Source organism: Sarcophilus harrisii, chromosome 2 (genome assembly GCF_902635505.1).
Source record: "Sarcophilus harrisii chromosome 2, mSarHar1.11, whole genome shotgun sequence".
Taxonomy (NCBI): Eukaryota; Metazoa; Chordata; class Mammalia; order Dasyuromorphia; family Dasyuridae; genus Sarcophilus; species Sarcophilus harrisii.
In genome coordinates, this window is record NC_045427.1 from 264,022,397 (window position 1) to 264,036,683 (window position 14,287).

At 34.7% G+C, this 14,287-nt stretch overlaps 1 protein-coding gene across 1 annotated transcript in view; it reads left to right on the plus strand.

The window, feature by feature from the left end:
• The window catches only part of HAUS2 (HAUS augmin like complex subunit 2), a 29,559-nt gene extending 16,830 nt beyond the window's left edge, over positions 1–12,729 (plus strand). Inside the window, exons 2-6 of the mRNA XM_012546377.3 lie at positions 4,274–4,366; positions 4,670–4,739; positions 7,706–7,838; positions 11,484–11,592; positions 11,888–12,729. Of these exons, the coding sequence (XP_012401831.2) occupies positions 4,274–4,366; positions 4,670–4,739; positions 7,706–7,838; positions 11,484–11,592; positions 11,888–12,040 (558 nt within the window). The 3' untranslated portion in view covers positions 12,041–12,729. The remainder of the gene's footprint in view (positions 1–4,273; positions 4,367–4,669; positions 4,740–7,705; positions 7,839–11,483; positions 11,593–11,887) is intronic.
• Positions 12,730–14,287: the final 1,558 nt, after the last annotated feature.

Sequence of the window (14,287 nt, forward strand, 5' to 3'; positions counted from 1 at the left end):
AAATGATTTGGTTGATCTCATTGCTGAGGATGGCCAAGTCCATCAGAATTGGTCATCATATAGTATTGTTGTTGAAGTATGTAATGCTCTCTTGGCCCTGCTCGTTTCACTCAGCATCAGTTCGTGTAAGTCTTTCCAGGCCTTTCTAAAATCATCCTGCCGGTCATTTCTTAGAGAACAATAATATTCCATAATATTCATAGACCACAATTTATTCAGCCATTCTCCAACTGATGGGCATCCACTCAGTTTCCAGTTTCTGGCCACTACAAACAGGTCTGCCACAAACATTCGTGCACATACAGGTCCCTTTCCCTTCTTTATGATCTCTTTGGGGTATAAGCCCAGTAGTAACACTGTTGGATCAAAGGGTTTGCACAGTTTGATAACTTTTTGAGCATAGATCCAAATTGTTCTCCAGAATGGCTGGATGTATTCACAATTCCACCAACAATGTATTAGTGTCCCTGTTGTCCCCCATCCCTTCCAACATTCCGCATTATCTTTCCCTGTCATTCTAGCCAGTCTAACAGGTGTGTAGTGGTATCTCAGAGTTGTCTTAATTTGCATTTCTCTGATTAATAATGACTTGGAGCATCTTTTCATGGCTAGAAATAGTTTCAATTTCTTCAGCTGAGAATTGTTTGTTCATATCCTTTGATCATTTATCAATTGGAGAATGGCTTGATTTCTTATAAATTAGAGTCAATTCTCTATATATTTTGGAAATGAGGCCTTTATCAGAACCTTTGACTGTAAAAATGTTTTCCCAATTTATTGCTTCCCTTCTAATCTTGTCTTAGTTTTGTTTGTACAAAAACTTTTCAATTTGATATAATCAAAATTTTCTATTTTGTGATCAATAATGATCTCTAGTTCTTCTTTGGTCATAAATTCCTTCCTCTTCCACAGGTCTGAGAGGTAAACTATCCTATGCTCCACTAATTTATTTATAATCTCATTCTTTATGCCTAGGTCATGAATCCATTTTGACCTTATCTTGGTGTACCCAATTTCTTTTTAAAAATAGAGCCTTATCCTGCCAATTTATTTTTACAATGATGCATTGTTGTGTAGTATCAAGATATATAAAAACACAAGCAGCTCCCAAAGTATAGAACTTTCCTCTCAAACTAGGTATACTCTTGGTTTCCCTAGTCATAAATCACAAGCCTAAAACAGTCATGATTTTTCTCTTTCCAGGAAAATTTAGAAACTGACCCTGACCCATACAAATATGCTCTTTTAATTTTTGTTTTTCTAACCTTGCTTGTTTTCCTTCTAGTTATATTGATAGGTTCTAGTTTAAATAATCCCTAAATGATATGACCCCATATTTAAAATCAGCCGGAATCAGGAATTCAGGTTAAGGGAAAATCCTTGATCTTTATTCTTTGAGAAGGTGAAGGGGAAATGGCTTGAAGTAAGAACAATCACAATACAAATCCGGCCAGCAGTGCCTCTGACTCTCTTACTCCATCTACCAAATCATCTCTAAGTCATTTCCTATACAACACATCAAAACTTGCACAGAGAGTGGGTGGGGCCATTCTTTCTCCAAGCATATATTAATAGAGTATTGTCCAATTGCTATTTAGCCTCACATGCTTGGGACCTCAGCAACGACTCGAGCTTCAGCCCATTACACCTAAATCATTATCTTTTTCATAATGTGGGAAGATACCAGTTCCCTGTGGGCATAGAACTCACTAGGTTCACAGATTCACTGAATAGGACTGACTGGGTGAAGTTTTCTCAAATTTGAGTCTAGGCCTCAGTCATGTGATCCCTATTCTCAGAGGTCTGCAGAGGTGGAAGATCAGGTTTGGGCTCAGGTAGCAGGAAGTCACATGTTCTCTAGGCCTAGAAGTCTCCAAAGGCCAAGACCCTAGATCAGCGACAGGAAGTGATATGACCCACAGGAAGCAGACAACATTGGGGATCATTGTCTTTTGCTATTTAATCAATTACTACTTCTTGTGGTGTTTTTCTTCTTTAAAATATAATGGTTCTCTCTGGGAGCAGGTTTCTTGGGGAGGTAGCCCTAGTATCAGTTCAGATCAATAATCACCCCAAATGCAGCCAGCTGATAAAATGCAAATGTTTATTTTCTCCTTCCTTGGGCCCGGGTAGCTTTAATAGAGGCCTCAGTTTTCCTTGGTTCAGAAAGCTCTTGCAGCTTGTCCTTTGCCTCTGCTTTCTTCTGCCTCCAGGCAGCACCAAGGTGGAAGATGGAATGGATCTGTCTTGCCTCCGAGAGAGCGCTTCTCTCTGAACTGACTTGATGCTCCCCTCTCAATCTTTTCAGCTGAACTCTTGCAGCTTTGTCCTTTACTTTTCTTATATATGATCTCCCAAAGGTAGGCTCCTCCCCTCCGAGGGAGGGATTAAGGGAGGTGTGAGTTCACAAAGTTACAAAGTTAACTTTGTGAATCTCCCATACTTGTGAACTCCAATGAGTACTTAAATACTTCTTGCTTATATGAGCTCTCTAAAGGTGTGAACACAAGTATTGTATCAGTTCCACTGAGTTAACGCTAGGATTCTAACATCTCCCTTGAGTTATCACCTTGCTTCAAGTTGAGTTAACTTCTTGCTGGTCAGGTTCACCGTTATGTTGGGAGTTGAGGTGCTTCTCACCTGTGTCTGGGTCTCTCCCTGCAGGGACTAAATAAATGCTTTCTCTTTGTACCTGAAGATGTCTCTGACTAGTTAATATGGAAAAGAGGGTCTAGCACTCGTCCTACACAACAGGATTAATATGAAATTTTGTCATATTATCTGGAACAGAGAGAGTGTCTATGTAGGGGGAAATGCAGTGAAAATTTTCTAGTGCTGCTAGTGCTGTGGGGGTATTTAGGTTATACCTGCCTTAAAGGATTGAATCTTGGCTCAGGAAGTGGGGAAGAAAAGCAAATATTAAACACCTAATATATGCCTCACACTGTTTTAAAGCTGTTTACAAATATAATTTAATTCTCAAAATATCCCCATTTTACAGTTGAGGAAATTGGAGCAGGCAGAACTAAAAGACTTGCACAGAGTCACAGAACTGAGGCCAAATTAGAACTCTGGTTTTCTTGACTCCAGGCTTAAGCATTCTGTTCATTGTACCACCTAGTTAAGGAGGAAGCCAGGAGCTTTGCACAAAGGAGGAAAAGAGTTAAGTAGGGGGGAATGGCTACATGTATTGAAGATTATCCTCAAGGAAGATAGAATATGGGCCTTTTAACAGTTGGAATCAAGCCAGGATTCCTACTGCACTTTGGAGGTCACTTATTTGGAGTTCATTCCTGGTAATGGACTGTATGTTGATTATTCGGGGATCAGAAATTTGAAGTAGATCATAATACTGACTTTAGGTTGATAAATTTTTCAAATACCATATATTAATTTATAAAGTGGTTTTTTGAGGTACTGTGAGGGTGGGAAGGAATATACACAACAATGAAATGACAATTTCTTTTTTAGAATATTGAAAAAAGTTGGTAAATTTGACCAGGAGATGTAATCACCAAGATCTAAAAGAGATTAGGAACCTTGAGGGATAGAAATTATTTGTGGAAAAAAGGCAAAAGAAAGTGATCAGTAAGGGTGCCATTCATTTCTTTTCCTTTATTTTCAATGGTTAACTCTAGGACAATGGGAAAGACGAATTTTGACATTTTGTCCTAACCTTCAGGTGATTAATTCTCTGTACCCTCTTTTTCTGGCCCCTTCTATAAAGGAAGAACTATGAGAGGGACAGTAGGAGAGGAGAGCACAGAGAGAAGTCTCTGATTTCTGGGACAGGAAAGTGGTCTAAAACTGATTTTAAGTACTTGCTATCTTTTTTTCTCTTTGAGAAAAGTATGATTAGATTTTCTTTAACCTAAAAAGGGTAAATATATCTGTGAAACCTTAGACCTGTTAATTCTAAGGTAGTCAGAGAAATCAGGGATGGATTATGATTTGGAATAACAGAAGAGCTAGGATTTTCTGATAACTTCAAGGTTAGTGGCTTCTTCAATTGAGAATGTATAGTCAATAATACATGTATATATGCATGTGCATAAACTCTGCTGGCTGATTCCTAGTCTTATTTTAAAGATAATTGTGTAATTATCTTTATAAATCATAGTAGATGTTTTGAAAAACAGGAGATACATGTTGCATCAGTTATGTTACGCTGTATTTAGAGGAAGATTTGATTGTGCCTTACAGAAATTTCTTCTGATATTTTCCTATTGTTTTTGATTTTGTTAATTTTGTCCTGTCTTCTGTTGTTTAATAGGAGACACTAGATTCTTGTAAGAATCCTGCTCCAATTTTTGCAAACTTCTCCAGAATCAAGCAGATTAAAGATTTACAGGCTGAAATCAGACAGGTAAAATCTTCACTTTTGCCATATGACAATATTAATTTTTACTTTTCAGTTTTGCCAGCAAGAAATCTTGCTGATTCTAAAATCAACGGTCCTTAGCCCTCCTAAGGGCTAAATTTCACTAAATTATAAAGGATTTGGCCACATAGTATCTTCTTTCTATGGTCTAGCCACTTCTCTCCTTCCCCCTCTTTCCATTGAAACAGCAGCATGATCTAAATGATATATTTTTACCCATATGTGATTCTTTTTCCTCCACGCTACTTTCTGAATGACCCAAATGATTTTTTTTTCTGTCTTTTGTAGAAGACCTTGGAAATTGACCTCTTAAAACTAGAAAAGGATACAGCAGATGTTGTTCATCCTTTCTTTCTAGGTAAGTGTGTTTTAGTTAAATAGAGGGTTTCTGGACATATCAATCATTTCTTGATTATCTGTGCTAATAGGAAAGATTAAACATCTTTGAATAAAACTGTAAAATGACAAAGCATAACACTGTATAACATTTCTGTCATGGCTGGGATCTTGTAATATCATTGTTCTATATCTTGTCTGATATACTAAGCACTTCAGATAGTTAAACAAGAACAAATGTTTGAAGAATACAAAATCTCCTTTATTGGTAGTTTCTTTCTTTCTTTCTTTCTTTTTTTTTTTTTTTTTTTTTTTGGCTGAGGCAATTAGGGTTAAGTGACTTGCCCAGGGTCACACAACTAGGAAGTGTTAAGTGTCTGAGGCCACATTTGAACTCAGGTCTTTCTGATTTCAGGGCTAGTGCTCTATTCACTGTGCCACCTAGCTGCCCCTATTGGTAGTTTCAATCTCATTATTTGCCCATAATTTTTACAAGGAAGGCCAAAATGTTATCATTCTCATCCCCTATCTCCTATATTCCAATTGAAATTTATGGGGAAAAAATGATAAAAACTGGGCAATTGGAAATGATGAAGAGGTACAAAGACTATAACTCTTTTCATAAACTTTTAATCTTTCAAAGTTAATTTTTTATACCCAATCTAAATTTAAGGATCTCAGTTTTTGAAATAGTATACAAAATGTAAAAAGATGGGCAATTTTTAGATCTTTGCTGATAATGAACAAAAAGATAAAAAAGAATTGTACCTACTGAATTCCTAACCTAATGGCTTATTTATATAAATCAGATGTGAAGAACTTTCAGTCCTATACTTAATTTTATCCAGTCTGTGGGGCAAACAAGTTCTAATTTATTATTGTCCTGTTTTTACTTGTAAATTTATACTTGTAAGATTTAGCATGATCTTAAATTTTTGAACCACAGTATCTTTTAAAAAGTATAAGTGCTTGCACTTGTGAGAATACACATACACACAGATAATTGAAAATTCCTCTGTTTATGTTAGTTTTTGTGGATTTGTATGTTACTATCCCCCTTTTTCTTTTTCTGTTTGTATCTGTCTTCTTCACCCAGCACCATATTTTTTATTTCTTAAATACCTATGGTTTCAGTCTGGAATACATTTTCATTTATTTGTGCTTTATTATTGTGCTCCTTGTTTAAATTTGGTTTTTTGCATATGTGACCTCAATTGATTCTTTTCTCTGTATTTTGATTTAAGTAATCACTTTGATTTAAGTAATAGCTTGTATTTTACTGAAGACTGTTAGCTTTTCAGGATTGTGTTTGATTAAGCCTAGTAAAAGTACTTATTTAATTGAGGGCATATAAAGTGCCTACTATGTGCCATGCACTATGTTAAATCCTGGAAATTCAAAGATAAAATCAAGACAGTTTCTGCATGAAAGGAGCTTACAGCCTGCTAAAGGAGCACACCACGAATATAGATAGCTATGGTTACAGCCTGCTAAAGGAGCACACCATGAATATAGATAGCTATGGAGGTTTCACCTAGAACTAATGATCTAGAAATCAAGCACAAGTGTTAAGTATATTTGCCTGGTTAGAACAGAGCACTTCAGTTTCAAAATGGACAAAAATGATAGTTATTAAAGGTTGAGAGTGAAGTAAAGAACATGGTTACACATTTTCATGTGAAGTAGTAATTGATTGTTCACCACAGTAGGATTCTAAAGAAAGCTTTTTTTTTTTTTTCTGGGAAAAGATTTTATTAATGTAACTGGTGGGAAAACTCAAAAGCAATATGGTAAAAGTGGAATTAAAATGGTATTTTGTACTATATAACAATAAATTTCAAATAAATTAACTATATATATATATATATATATATATACACATATATATGTAAATTACTTGATAAGAAAACTTCAATGATAAGAGAAGAAAATCAGAAGCAAACATAGGATGGAATAAATCATAAAAATAGCAAAATAAACAATTTCAATTATACAAAATCAAGAGGATTTCACACAAGTCAATATAGTTCAAATGGACAGAGATGATAGTGTTTGGGAAACAATTTCTGAGATAATACATCTGATATAAAATCCAACATTTAAAATCTATGGGGAATTCTACACAAATTTTTATCTCTTTTTTTTTTCTTTTTTTTAATTATATGCTTGGGTAATTTTTCAGCATTGTTACAAAACCTTTTCTTCCGACTTTTCTCCTCCTTCCCCCTACCCCTTCCCCAAGATGGCAGGTTGATCAGTATATATTAAATATGTTAAATTATAAGCCAAATACAACATATGTATACATGTCCATACAGTTATTTTGGTGTACAAAAAGAATCAGACTTTGAAATAGTGTACAATTAGCCTGTGAAGGAAATCAAAAATGCAGGCGGACAAAAATAGAGGGATTGGCAATTCTATGTAGTGGTTCATAGTCATCTCCCAGAGTTCTTTCGCTGAGTGTAGCTGGTTCAGTTCATTACTGCTCTATTGGAACTGATTTTGTTCATCTCATTGCTGAGGATGGCCACGCCCATCAGAATTGATCATCATATAGTATTGTTGTTGAAGTATAAAATGATCTCCTGGTCCTGCTCATTTCACTCAGCATCAGTTCATGTAAGTCTCTCCAGCTTCTAAGAAAGCATATTGAGAGAATTGAAATGGTACTTAAGATAAATGATTGATAAGATTGAAGATAAGATAAGATAATTGATTCTTAGTATATTGTTAGAATACTGGATGTGCAAAGGCAAAGTTCATGTATGAGAACTACGGCTTCAGCTATAAAATCAGAAAAGGGATAGATTTGAGAAAGGGAAAATAATTAGGATTTGGTAATCTGGATGAAGAGAAGAGAAGGATTGAAAATTATCTAAGATAAAATCACTACTCGTGATAAGTGAAAAGGAATGATTAGCAACCTCAAAGTTAATGTCTTTTATCTTGCTCTCTTTTTACATTTACTGCTTTTGGTTTATACAGCTCAAAAGTGTGAGATTTTGCAAAGCATGAATCAACACTTGGAGACTGTACTGAAGGAGAAGAGGGCCCTTCGACAACGACTGATGAAGCCCCTGTGCCAGGAGAACTTGCCTATAGAAGCTATTTACCACAGGTCAGGACTTGGAAAATTCAAGTTCTGGGTCTGTATTATTTTATTCGTTGCTATCTAGTGATATGTAATCAATAACTCATAAATAAGTAACTTTAGTGATATGATATAAAATTACATAGGACTTAAAGGGCCACAAGAGATTTTCTTCATCATTACCTTTTGAGGTAAGCAGTATAATTAGTATTATCTTCATTTTATATCTAAAGAAACTGAGGTTCAATAGAGATTAATTAACTTGGCTAAATCCACACATCTAATTAAGATCAGTGCCCAGGGTCTTAACAAAAACTTTCATGTCTTAAGACCAGCTCCCTTCCTATTATAACATTTTGCCTTTACAGTCATGGTCACACCTTGTTTGTGTTGTGGACTGCTTTGACAGTCTAGTGAAGCCTTGTAAGTCTCTCTTCAGAAGAATGTTTTTAAACAATTGAAGGAAATAATTACTTTACAGTTACAGGTTAGTAAAATAATGATGTAATTTTTTTCCTCATTCAAGTTCTAAGATCCCTTGATTTAGTACAACCCTCCCACATTTTATAGATGAGAAAGCTAACATTGAGAAGGTAATGAGATATGCCCAAATAAATAACACAAATGTAAATCTATATATCTATCTATCTATATGGATACATATAAATATCAAGCACATATATGTAGCAAACAGATCCAGAATCCAAACCTTACACCTTCTCTATTTTACTCTGTTACCTTATATTAGGTATTAAGACTTCCTTTGATCATTGTAATTGGTTTTTTTTTCTGTAGGGAGATTTTTTTAAAGTGATAATATGCTGATTCTGAAAGTGAAAATAATGGTTCTTTTTCATAACAGTGGCTATTGATGATTTTTGAATTTGTACAAGACATTTTTCAGGGTCACTGGGAAAAATACAAAGATAAGGAAGACATAGACCTTGAAGAGCTTAGTTATGATATAATTGTGACAACTATAAGCAATACCAAATACAAGAACCTATACTAAATATAGAAGGGAGGTACCAATGAAATGCTTGGAGAATTCTTAGGAGGCAGAAATCATTTCTAGCCAAGGGGATTGGGAAAGGTTTCATAAAGGAAACAGCATTTTACTAGGTCTAGCAGGAAGTGTTCTATAGTAGAAAGAGCATTGGATTTTGTAGTTAGGAGAAATCAGTATTTAAATGACACTTAATTATGTTCTAATTTCATTAATCAATAAGCATTTATTAAGTACCTGCTATGTATTAAGCATTGTGGTAGGTACTGAGGATGAAAATATAAAAAATAAGATATTCTCTGTCCTCTAGGAGTTCTGATTTTTTTTTTCTTTTCCTTTTTTAATTGGTAGTTTTTCCAATTACACGTAAAAACAATTTTTGATGTTCATTTCAAAAAATTTTGAGTTCCAAATTTTTCTTTATCCTTTCCTTCTCCCCTCCCTAAACCAGTGAGTAATTTATGTTATTATGTATGTGAGATTGCACATAGAGCATATTTCCAATTTTAGTCATGTCATGAAAGAAGAAGCAGACTCAAAAATAAAATGGAAAATATTGTACTTCAATTTGAATATAGACTTTCTTCAGTTCTTTCTCTGAATGTGGATAGTATTTTCTGTCATGAGTCCTTTGGAATTAGAGGAGCTTTGATTTTACAGAGAAGAGACAATATCTTTACAAATCAGTAAATATAGAGTGTGCATGTACTTGTGTGCTGTATACATACATACAACCATACATGTATATGTAAACAAAATAGATAAAATAAAAGGTGATTCAAAGGGTAGAACATTAATATTTGGGGAGAATTAGGAAAGACAGATCCCTGAAGGGAATAGCACTTGAACTGAGCCTTTAAGGACTTAGAGATTTTAATAGTTGGAGATGAAGAAGGAGAACATTTTAGGCATGGGAGAGACAGGATCACACTTAATCTGCTTGACTCCAGAAGGCACAACCAGGAATCATGGTTAAAAGTTGCAAAGAGTAAGATTCTCTACATAGTGATGTAGGGAAAATTTCCCAATTATAAGAGCTGCATAAAATGGAATGGAAAATGTGGATTCTCTCTCAATGAAGGTTTTTATTAAACATAAGTTGGATGACCCCTCATTGGGTGCTTACTCTTGTGATGGGCATTCTTGTTGCAGTATGGGTTAGTCTAGATCAGGGGTCCTCAAACTTTTTAAATAGGGGGCCAGTTCACTGTCCCTCAGACTGTTGGCCAGACTATAGTAAAAAGAAAAACTTTGTTTTGTGGGTTTTTAAATAAAGAAACTTCATAGCCCTGGGTGAGGGGGATAAACGTCCTTAGCTGCCTCATCTGGCCTATGGGCTGTAGTTTGGAGGGCCCTCTAGTCTAGATAATTTCAAAAGTCCCAATTTTTAGATTCCATTTGACCTTCGCAAAGTCACATAAGCTCCCTGTGTTTCCTTATCTATAAAATGGACTTGCATGGCTGGTCTTCCACAATAAACAGGCAAGAAACAACTTCACAGAGTTAGTGTGAACAAAATACTTTGGGACTTTAAAGTACTATCGAAAATGTCATATGTTAACTATTTCTACAGGAAGAAATTTTAAAAGCTGGGATGGGGATAGAATTCCAGGGTTGGAGCACTGAATGCACAAAAGTATTCCTTTGTACCTAGAGATTAAGTTCTGGTTTTTTACTTTAGAAAAAAAGCAATCTCATCTTATTTTTAAATTATTTTTTTGTAACTTAGTAGCAGAATGTGTGTAGACAAGGTGCTTTTTCTAGGCTAGGAATTAGAAGACTATGGTTCTAAAGGAATATCTCTTATTTAATGATTATAAAACAATGGGTGAGACACTTAATCTTCTGAATGGAGATGAGAAAATACCTACATTGCTTGTCTTCCTCCAAGGAGTTTTGTGAGGATCAGATGAGAATAGTGTGTGTTGGGACTGTTTAGAAAAACTAAAAAGTTATACAGATGTAAGGTATTAGTTAAGCAGAAGAACAAAAACTTGAACCATTTCCTTCCTTATATTTTCTCTACCAGTGACTCCTAGCATAGCCCTTAGCAAATTACTACCACCCTTTATATTGAAGTTTAGTAAAATAATATCAGTGGATATTAATGCATGGTACATAGGAATTAATAAACTACAAAGTGTATTACCTTCAAGAAGAAATAATTCTTTTTAAAGAATTTGTGATTACAGACATCTCAGAATGGGTTTTTAAATAGAGAGTATTACTCTACTCTTTCTACTATTATATGAAGATTGATTTGAAATAGGTTGAAATTATGGGAGTTTTAATTTACATGTGCACAAATTGTTAACTGGAAGATTAGTGGGTGTTAAATTGAATTCCAAGTATGATTATTTGGTCTCTCTCTCTTTTTTTTTTTTTTTTTTTTTTTTTTTTTGATCTGTAAGTACTAGATGAATGATAGGATGTGGCTCCTCTGAAAAGCAGGGGAAAATAACTAGATGATGTCTGAACCTTTTGATTCATACATTTCTTTAAAAACGAAGTCTATTATTAAACTATAAGATAGGTTTTAATTCTCTCAACTAGTATCAGAAGTACTAGCAGAAGAACAAATTAAAACCAAACCCAGAAAATAATTTTGCTTAAAATGGTAGATGATAATCCCCTCTCCCTTCTCATGATTTCTGACCTTTTCCTAGGTATGTGGTACAATTGTTGGATCTAGCAGTGACTTTCATTGAGAAGCTAGAAGCCCATATTGAGGCCATAAGAAACATTCCTTCTTTAGACTCTAGTGTGAAAAATATGGTAAGTATACTTTGATCATATTTTCTTATTTTTGCTCAGGTTTAGTTCAGTTTTATACACTATTGCAGATAGCTCTTTTCTTCATCCTCTAAGTGCCCAGTTTTGCTAACTTTTTGAAATTAAATACATATTCTCTTTAAATCATGCCTTTTTAGAAATTAGACCTTGTTTGTTCATATAATAAGTTGCAAATAACTTTGAAGTGTTGAACACTAATATTTCATTTTTGTAACTTAAATTTGTATAATCTATATTTACTTACAGATATTTTCTCACTTCTTTTCAAATATTTTAGGATAGGGCTTTGACAAAAATGAATGTCTTGGCGGGAGAAACAGAGGAACTGATAGAAAATATACTGAAGTGGAGAGAGCAACAAAAGGAAATTTCTTCTTCTATCACCAAAATATTTTCTGGCGATCTCTTCAAAAAAAGCATGAGACTGTAATCTCCCTTCCATCTTTCTAGTCCAGAATTCAAGGCCACTGATTTTTAATGCCAAGTGATCACTGACTCTTCTTTATGTGGATGGCTGATGTCCATTCATAATTGATTATGGTGGGAAATTTAGGTTTTCTTGCTAATTGTATTCATGAAACCTTTTTTTTAGTTTTATTTGGGGTTGTGACCAAATCTGATTTTACTTCTTTCACATGAATGGAATAAGTGGTATTAATATGAAGAAGAGTGTATTTCATTCTCACTGGCAGCACCTGGACCTGGCAAGAAAGCAATTATATACACATTATTATACAGCAGTTACCATACTCACAAGAGACTATCCAAAAAAGTGAAAGCCATTACAAGCAAAAAGCTCTTCAATTAGGAAAGCTTGAATCTGACATTACCTCTACTGCTTTTGGATCTCGGACGGGTCATCAGCAACCTCTTAGTTCTTGAGTAAGAAGAAAAAAGGCTGAGTAGAGCAATAATTGACCCAGGCGGGTCTAAAGGGATAGTCACTAAGGAAGAAAGGGACTAGAAATAAGTGAGACTAAGAAAAAAAGGTCAAGAAAGAGGAGGTGCAGGTGATGTGAAGTGGCATTTAATTGTTTTAGACTGTATCCGATTCTTAGTGCCATTACTGTTCTCTTCTATTTTTTTTTTCTTTTTTTATTAAAAAGAAATTGTTCTCTAGTTCTGATGTCTACTTGTGCCTCAACACTCACCTACCTATGCAGAAGATTCACTTTATAAATATGTTAACTTTATGTAGGTTTATAACACTTCCTCATAGCAGATGACTATAATTAGCAATTTAACGTAATCACTTTTTGTAAAAATTTTCCTGGTAAGTGAATGAGCCGTCACATGTTGAAATCTTAAAGGGGATTCAGCTAATTTAAAGATTGGAGCTTGAGGAGGTTAACAAAAATTTGAAAGACCAAGAGAGAAAAACCTCAGGAACTTTCAGATGAACAGGTTTCCAGGACAGGAGTTCTGTCACCCAAGTTCTTCTCAGTTTGGCTTAACTATTTGGCCTTCCAGGAAAGTGGCCAAGGAAGGAAAGAAAGGATGAAGGTATTATCCCTTAAGCAGTGGAGCCACTTTACTAAGAAAGTTCCTGTAGTCAATTTCACCCAATACAAAGGTCATATGATGATGTAACTGTACAGTATTTGATTTATAATAGTTTCCATTATGTTTCTTCATAACAAGAAGTAATTAGTTGCATTGTGTCCAAGTCACTAGATCATAAATCAATCTTATAAGTATAAATATGCACCAGAGTCAAATTATTTTGGTATTATTCATTTGCTTTTTTGAGGATAGGGACATTATGGGTGCTTCCCGTTAACCTTAGTCTTGGCTGGAATTTTTGTGATGGAAGGAATGCCCAGGTCGGGCTGGGTACTTTATTTTTTGTTGTTATTGTTTTGTTTTTTATTTTTATTTTTCAAAATACATGCAAAGATAGTTTTTAAAATTCACCCTTGCAAAATTTTGTGATGGTGGTTTTTTTTATTTTTCAAAATATATAAAAAGATAGTTTTTATGTTTCAAATTTTTTTCCCCTCCTTCCCCATCTCCCTGTGTCCTGCACAGCAGATAATCCAATATGTGTAATTCTTCTAAACATTTTCACACTTGTCATGCTGCACAAGAAAAATCAGAGCAAAAGGGGAAAAAATGAGAAAGAAAACAAAACAAGTAAACAAGAACAAAAAAGGTGAAAACACTGTGCTGTGATCCACATAGAGTCTTCATAGTCTTCTCTCTGGACGGGGTTGACTTTGTTACAAATCTATTGGAATTGAGTTAAATCATCTCATTGTTGAAAAGAGCCACATCCATCAGAGCTGATTACATAATCATCTTGTTGTTATAATGTTCTCTTGGTTCTACTTATTTCACTCAGCATCAGTTCACATAAGATTCTCCAGGCCTGTCTGAAACCATGCTGCTGATCCTTTCTTATAGAACAATAATATTCCATAGCATTCATATACCATAACTTATTCAGCCATTCCCAACTGATGGGCAACCTCTAAGTTTCCAGTTCCTTTTGTCACTACAAAAAGGGCTGCTACAAACATATGTGGGTTCTTTTCCTTTTTTTTTTTTTTTTTTTTTTTAATGATCTCTTTGGGATACAGACCAGGTCCTCCTCATGGGAGGAAAGTGGTAGCAGGGCTATTTCCTTGAGCTAGTCACATAAAGAAAGGTTGGAGTAGGGGCCATATTTTGAATGTCA